Source organism: Barbus barbus (genome assembly GCF_936440315.1).
Source record: "Barbus barbus genome assembly, chromosome: 18".
Classification (NCBI taxonomy): Eukaryota; Metazoa; Chordata; class Actinopteri; order Cypriniformes; family Cyprinidae; genus Barbus; species Barbus barbus.
This window is the reverse complement of record NC_136746.1, coordinates 16663696-16670903: the sequence shown is the minus strand read 5'-3', so window position 1 is coordinate 16670903 and position 7208 is coordinate 16663696. Positions and strand designations below refer to the sequence as shown.

General features: G+C 37.9%; 1 protein-coding gene across 1 annotated transcript; it reads left to right on the top strand.

Annotated features, from left to right (window-relative positions):
• Positions 1 to 222: 222 nt before the first annotated feature.
• LOC306884417 (chondroitin sulfate N-acetylgalactosaminyltransferase 2-like) lies at positions 223 to 6961 on the top strand. The gene is made up of 8 exons (XM_079440248.1): positions 223 to 357; positions 1085 to 2006; positions 2184 to 2400; positions 3390 to 3491; positions 4312 to 4493; positions 4655 to 4749; positions 4850 to 4931; positions 5470 to 6961. Exons 2-8 carry the CDS (start codon positions 1355 to 1357, stop codon positions 5760 to 5762), a joined length of 1623 nt encoding a protein of 540 aa, XP_079296374.1. The 5' UTR covers positions 223 to 357; positions 1085 to 1354; the 3' UTR covers positions 5763 to 6961.
• The last annotated feature ends 247 nt before the right edge of the window (positions 6962 to 7208 follow it).

Below are 7208 nucleotides of genomic sequence, written 5' to 3'. Positions count from 1 at the left end.
ACATTCTTATACTGTGACCACAAAGATGAATGACTGATATGAAAAGGAAGTCCAAAGTACCCTGTGTAAACATGTAGCCTACATTGGCATGAGATCAGTTACTTCTTAATTAAATTAAACCATCACTCAAAAATGGCATAATTATAGTGAATTTTTGTTAACCATAGGTTTGAACGATTTGTAAACCATAGACGGCAGACGGGCTTTTATTTTGGAATTCTCATAGCGGAAGTAACATGCTTCATTGTTTCGTTGCCCCGTGGCGTTCTCTTCCCACATGTATTATGCTCGGTATTCTATTGAACAGCTGCATAAAGAAGCGGTGACCGAAACCCTCATACAGTCACAACTACCGAGGTAAGTGTCGCACATTTCCGTGTTTATTTTATTAAGAACAACTTCAACCTCGACGTTTTCTGTCACAAATTATATTGCTAATGTAGATTTTCCTTGTTTTTCCTTTATGTCTTTCATCAGGCTGATGAATCAATCAGCCAGATGTTGCCCTGTGCGCATAAAGCTGGATTTCTTTGCCGATTTACAAACAAACGTAATTAGTATCATTCAGAGTCTAGGTGCTAGTTTAAGAATTATTGCGTTACACATGAGCATTTTATTTATTTGATGAATATGAAACATTTCATACAGCGTACGGGGTCATGTCGGCAAAATAAACACCAACAGCGTGATCTGGTTTATTACACGGCTACTCGCCAAATTAATAAATGTGTAACGTTATATTAAGAAATATTGATAATGAACTGATTGTTGAAACCGTTATCCTTAACGTCTTATTTTTCAATTATTTTTGCATTTTTAGTCTTTTACCAAGTAGACAACAGTCTGCCTAGTAACATTTTTACAACATTATATATATTTGTGTGTGTAATTGTACAATAGATTTTTGTATCATAAATAGATAACGCAGTAGATTATACATTATTAATATGGATATATCACTAACTATTTTTTCACTATTTGATATAATTTTATCATATTGTCTGGTCTACTGTTTTTTTTCTTTCTGTGCTGAGTCTAAATATATTGATAAAGAAAATATGAATAATTTTAATCTTAATTTTAGGTGAGTTATTTCTCTTAAAAGAGGAATATTGTGCAAGCAGGATGCCAGTTTGTCAACAGTATATTCTTACATCTCTGAGGAATCTGAGCATGTTCATTATGCTGTAGTGTGAGAGGAGCATGATTACAAGAGAAATGTGACGCTACTGCACTCCCTCCGCTTCACTTGGGAATGGATTAACGTGAAAGACTTCATCCTTCCTAAAGGTTACATTTTGTCAGGGTGGGAATGCAAAACGGTGGCTGGTAAAGAGCACCCTGCCTCTCAGATATGCCCAGACGGGGGCTTCCTCTGCAGGGGCGGGCACGCTGGCTTCTCCTGGGGATAATTTTGGTCTTGATACTGCTGCTGTTTGCTTACCTGCTGGAGTGTACGCCACCTGCGGATGTAAGCCAGGTGCTGCCTGGTCTTGGAGGAGATCCGTATGGAAAGGAGTATTACCAGGCCCTGCTGCAGGAACAAGAAGAGCGGCATCTCAGCCGAGCAACCAGCCTCAAGAGGCAGATCGCGCAGCTCAAACAAGAACTCCAGGAGATGAGTGAGAAACTTAGGGTACTTCAAGAAAAAAAGGAGGGTCCCGGGCCCCAAAGCCTGATCGATGGCAGAGATCAAGAGCCTGGTGACCTCTTGGAGTACTTGCACTCACAAATCGACAAGGCGGAGGTGAATACTGGAGCGAGGCTGCCAAGCGAGTATGCGCTGGTGCCCTTCGAGAGCTTCACCACCACAAAAGTGTACCAGCTGGAGATGGGCCTGACGCGCCATCCTGAGGAGAAGCCGGTGCGGAAGGACCGGAGGGATGAGCTGGTGGAGGTGATAGAAGCAGGACTGGATATTATTAATAACCCAGAGGAAGATGACGGACAGGAGGACAGCATTCCCATGCAGAGGCAGATGTTCACAGAAAGCCATTTTCTTGAAGGTAAAAGCTGTTCAGAAGAAGTATACGCTACTTTATGTACTTTACGCACCATCTGGTTAGGGATTTGTGTGTACTTAACAGCTCTTGTTTGTATTTGAGAATAATATGTGTGAACTTTGCACAGCACAAAATATTCAGTGATTCGAGCTGCTCTTGTGTACTTGCTATTCTTGGCAGGACTCTACAGAACCGAGAGGGACAAAGGCACACTGTATGAGGTCTACTTCGCTAAAGAGAATTCCCACGAGTACCGCCACGTCACCCTCTTTCGTCCGTTCGGGCCCCTCATGAAAGTGAGGAGCACGTCTGTAGACACCGCCAGCACCGTCATTAACATCATAGTGCCGCTGTCAGGCCGCACCGAAGCCTTTGTTCAGTTCTTGCACAACTTCAGGTGAGGAGGTCACTGTAGAATTTGTGGTATTTTTTTTGTAGTAATTGTTTTTTGTAGGCCAAACTGGAAGCTAGCATCAACAAAAAAACAAATAGGGGTTTTCCATTAGCTTTTGTATTATTGTAGAAAACAAGCTGTACGACAGATAGAGGTTTATGATTCTTACACATTTTTTTCATCATAATTCCTCACAAATAAACAGCTTTATGAATTGTGAAGCTTAAATACAATTACCAGAAGTAGAAAGCTAAATGTAGGCTATAAACGGGCTACACTACTGTCACATGACTTCAGCCTCTCCACCGTTAAGATTCTGACAACTCATGCCTTTATTTAAAAAACATCTTCCCTGAATGTTTGAGTTAGAATAGTTTGCAAGGAAGTGATAAAGAGGCTGTAAAAGCAGCTTGTGAGTAAATGAGTTTACCTGCGTTGATGATTTTTTTTCAAGAGAATTAAAAGCTTTAAAAATCACAAGGGAGTCTCTTGGTCTTGCGTTAACCACTGAACATATTTGAGGTATTTAACCAAAAAAACATTTCAGAAAAACCCATTGACTTCAGGAAACTGAAACTGGAAGTTCTGAACTCGTTTCTAGGTTTCAGCCTAAAAAAACATGTCTGCAGCACACTGCTAATGAAATTTGGATGAAATTCCACAGCAAAAAGATCCATTGTTAAAAGTTTAATGATGTATGAAGCACAGATTACATAGAACTCAGACCGTTTCGTTTATATGCATACATAACTCCTGATTGTGCAGATTCTAAAAAATTCTCACAGAGCATGTAAGAGAGATTCTTGGGATCATATCTGAGAATGTGTGTCAGTGTGGTTTTGTGTGCTGCAAATGATATGGTTAAACTTCTAAACATGTGTGGGTAGCGGGCGGCAACACAGAGCCAGTTTTACAAGGGAATGTTTCCCAGTGTGGTTTTCTCTTTGGAAGTTTTGGAAATGTTGTGGTCAGACTGTGTTTTCTGTGTGCAGGGAGGTTTGTATACAGCAGGACAAGCGGGTGCATCTCACAGTGGTGTATTTTGGGCAAGCGGGCTTGCAGGAGGTGAAGGCGTCTCTGAGGAAAATGTCCAGGTTTGAGCTCTGCAAATATTCTGATATTTTATTAGTGTAGCGTAGACTGAAACATTCTTTGTTTGCCAACATCCTGAATGGAGAAACTGAAAGGAATTTACTCATCTTAGTGGGGCAGTTGAAATGTTCTTTTTAAATGTGGTCATTTTCTTGACTAACAGGAAATATGCTTGCTTTTTCAAAATTATTGAGTAGGGCAGGTAATACACTTCCAAGTTTGGGATCGGTAAGATTTTTTTTTTTTTTTAAGAAATTAATACTATTTTCTCTTCAAGTATGCATTAAATCTATAAGCGACAGTAAAGACATTTACAAATTTCAAATAAATACTTGTCTTTTGAACTTTTCTGTACATCAAAAAATCCTTAAAGTATTGGGGTTTCCACCTAAATATTAAGCAGCACAACCATCTTCGGCATTGATTTTTTTTTTTTCTTGAGCAGTTAATCAGCATATTGAAATGATTTCTGAAGGATCATGTGACACCGAAGACTGGAGTAATGGCTGCTGAAAATCCAGCTTTACCACCACAGGAATAAATTACATATTAAAATATATTCAAATAGAAAACAGTAACTTTAAAATGTTATTCAATTTCACAATATTACTGTTTTATTGTATCTTTGTAAATTATGTAAATTAATGCAGCATTGATGAGCATGAGATCATTTTTTTTCAAATAATTAAAACACAAATCTTACAGTCCTCTGGTGTATTAGTTTGGCAAAATTGCAAACACTGTTATTACTCCTTTGGTTGGCAAAAATCTTCTAAACCTCATTTTGTTTCCTACACTGTTTTTATTCATGATCTTTTCCAGTGAGGAAAACTTCAGTAACTACACCCTGATCCCCGTGGATGAGGAGTTTTCACGTGGCCGTGGTCTGGACATCGGAGCTCACGCGTGGGAGAAAGGGGGTGATGTGTTGATGTTCTTCTGTGATGTCGACATCTACTTCACACTGGAATTTCTTAGCACCTGTCGCCTCAATACAGCTCCAGGTCTATCATCTCAAGAAAATATATTAATGACATTGACTTGTTTTTAATGTTTATGAGAAGAGTAAAAATAAACTCAATATTTTTATTCAAAAATGTGTATATAAAAAATATAATTTTTCACAAAATTTCATAATAAAAGTTACTTTTTTCCTCCCTTGAAGGAAAACGAGTTTTCTACCCGGTGGTTTTCAGTTTGTACAATCCAGCTATAGTTTATGGAAATCTTGAGTTTCCGCCTCCCATTGAGAATCAGCTGGTATGTAGCATAAAGATTTTTCTATGAACCTACATGTTTGTAGAATGTATGGCTTTCTACTGATACAAAAGTGATTAATGCAATTGTATGCTGTTTACAGATTCATAAAAAAGATGCCGGGTTCTGGAGGGATTTTGGATTTGGCATGACTTGTCAGTATCGCTCTGACTTCCTCAGCATTGGTAAGTCAGTGTGTATTTAAATGTGGGAAAAGATTTACATTTATATAAAAAATTCAGCAAAAAGAAGACACGAGCTGTTTATATTATTTATTGTAGTAACTCTTCTTGTAAAATAAGATGAAATAAACTGCGCATGCTTTCTAGCATAATTTAAAATCAATGCATCGGATGCATCAGAATCAGAATACGCTTTATTGGCCAAGTATGTTTACACATACAAGGAATTTGTTGTAGTGACAGAAGCTCCACAGTGCAACAGAAAGACAGCAACAGGACAGGACACAGATAATAAAAGAATAACAACAAATAGGCAATGTACAAAGCAGCAAAAACACAATATATAATATACACAACTATGTATGTACAGGTCAATTATGTGCAAATTAGAAATGAGACCATAATAAAATTAGTGAGTGTGGTGAATGGATAGTGTATTATAGTTGTGTGTTCCACGTTTATTGTTGAGTGTTCATCAAATTACACTGAAAAGATCTTTTGCTTGTTACATATAAATAAACTGAAGGTTCCTCTTTTCTAGGGGGATTTGATCTGGAAGTGAAAGGCTGGGGTGTAGAAGATGTGCACTTGTACAGGAAGTACCTACGGAGTGATCAGATTGTGATCCGCACCCCTGTCTCAGGCCTCTTCCACCTGTGGCATGAGAAGCTGTGCGCAGATGAACTGACCCCAGAACAGTACCGCATGTGCATCCAGTCCAAGGCTATGAATGAGGCATCACACTCTCACCTGGGCATGCTGGTGTTCAGGGAGGAGATTGAGACTCACCTTCGAAAGCAGGCCTACAAAACCCAGAGCAGACCAGCAGAATAAAACAACAACACAGAGCACAACATTGTTGATAACAGCAATGAAGAAATAGGTCAAACAAACATTTTTGGTACTAAGTCAACTCTAAATAATCATCCATGGATTACTGAAGACCTTATGACAGCAAAAAAGTGTGGTGGGAGGATGGTTCTGTTAGATACTACATAAACTGTTTACATCAATGAGACTTTAATCTACATTCTGGGATAGTTTGCTTTAATGCTAATTTAAGTTTTAGGTGTTCTGCACTAGAAGGACTTTTTGGATTTATTTACATATGTGCATAATGACCAGTCCCACTGGGGAAACGAGTTACTAAAGATTAGCTGAAATGCAGAGAAATTGATAGGGCCTCATTCATGAAAAAGAGTTTGTGCAAACTATTCGTTAAGTTGTCTTAATGAATTGAATGCAACAGTTTGCACAAAAGACTTTTACAAATGATTTACACAGAAGTGATTAATAATGGCCATTGAGAAGACAAGCCATGTGTAAAGCATGTCTTTGTTTTTTTAGCAAATAATTGACAGAGCCATACGTAACATTTTTATATTATTTCTATTGAAAGTGTATGCGCTGTGACAAAAATGGAGATCCGTTGCTGAAAGGACAATCATCCACAGATGAATGTGGTTAAACTTTCCATGCTGGATTTGTACTGTAGGCAATGTCTCTGTTGGAATATTATTCAGACTTTGGGAAGTCTTCCATATGTTTGGACCTGATATGCATTTTGATGCATGTGTCAAACTTTTACTTTGCACCATGTGTGAGGACACTGGTCTGTGCCATAGCGCTAACAGTCAGGGGTTTATGTTGCGGGCTCTGATATTTCAACACATTGGCCTTTGCAACCACTTTGAAATTAATCTGTGGTATATAGTGAGAAAAGAAAAACGGAACACCCCACATCCCCCAAAAAAAGGGTTCTGTAATTGAACGTACCACTTCTGATGAGGACATTATGTATCATTTCAACTTTTAAGCAGCAGGTAGATGAAAAAATAACCATTGCTATCTGTTGTGGAGCCTAAAATTTGTCAGGATGTTGAATTCCATTTTTTTTTTAATAAAAGGAATACAACTAACCATTGTTATTGATTTTCATCCCCAAAATAAAACATTATGTGGTGCAGCAGTTTAACCTTGAAATGTAAACCTGCTATTTGATCTCCAGCATTTTGTCATAAATTTTGTAAGCTAAATCTATGTGTCGGCTGATATCAATTCTTAAATATCCCAATATATTGACAAGAACTATAACAGTCTAACAAGTCAAAACAGCTCATTATAGTTCAGTTTACTATGATTTGTTGGTTGTAGTTTTTACACAGCATATAGTTATTTCTTCACTAACTATAGATAAAGTTTCTGTTAATACCATTTGATTCAATTTTCAGTTGCACTCAAACATTCGCAACTCTGCCATTCTTATAGGTTAAATTATAT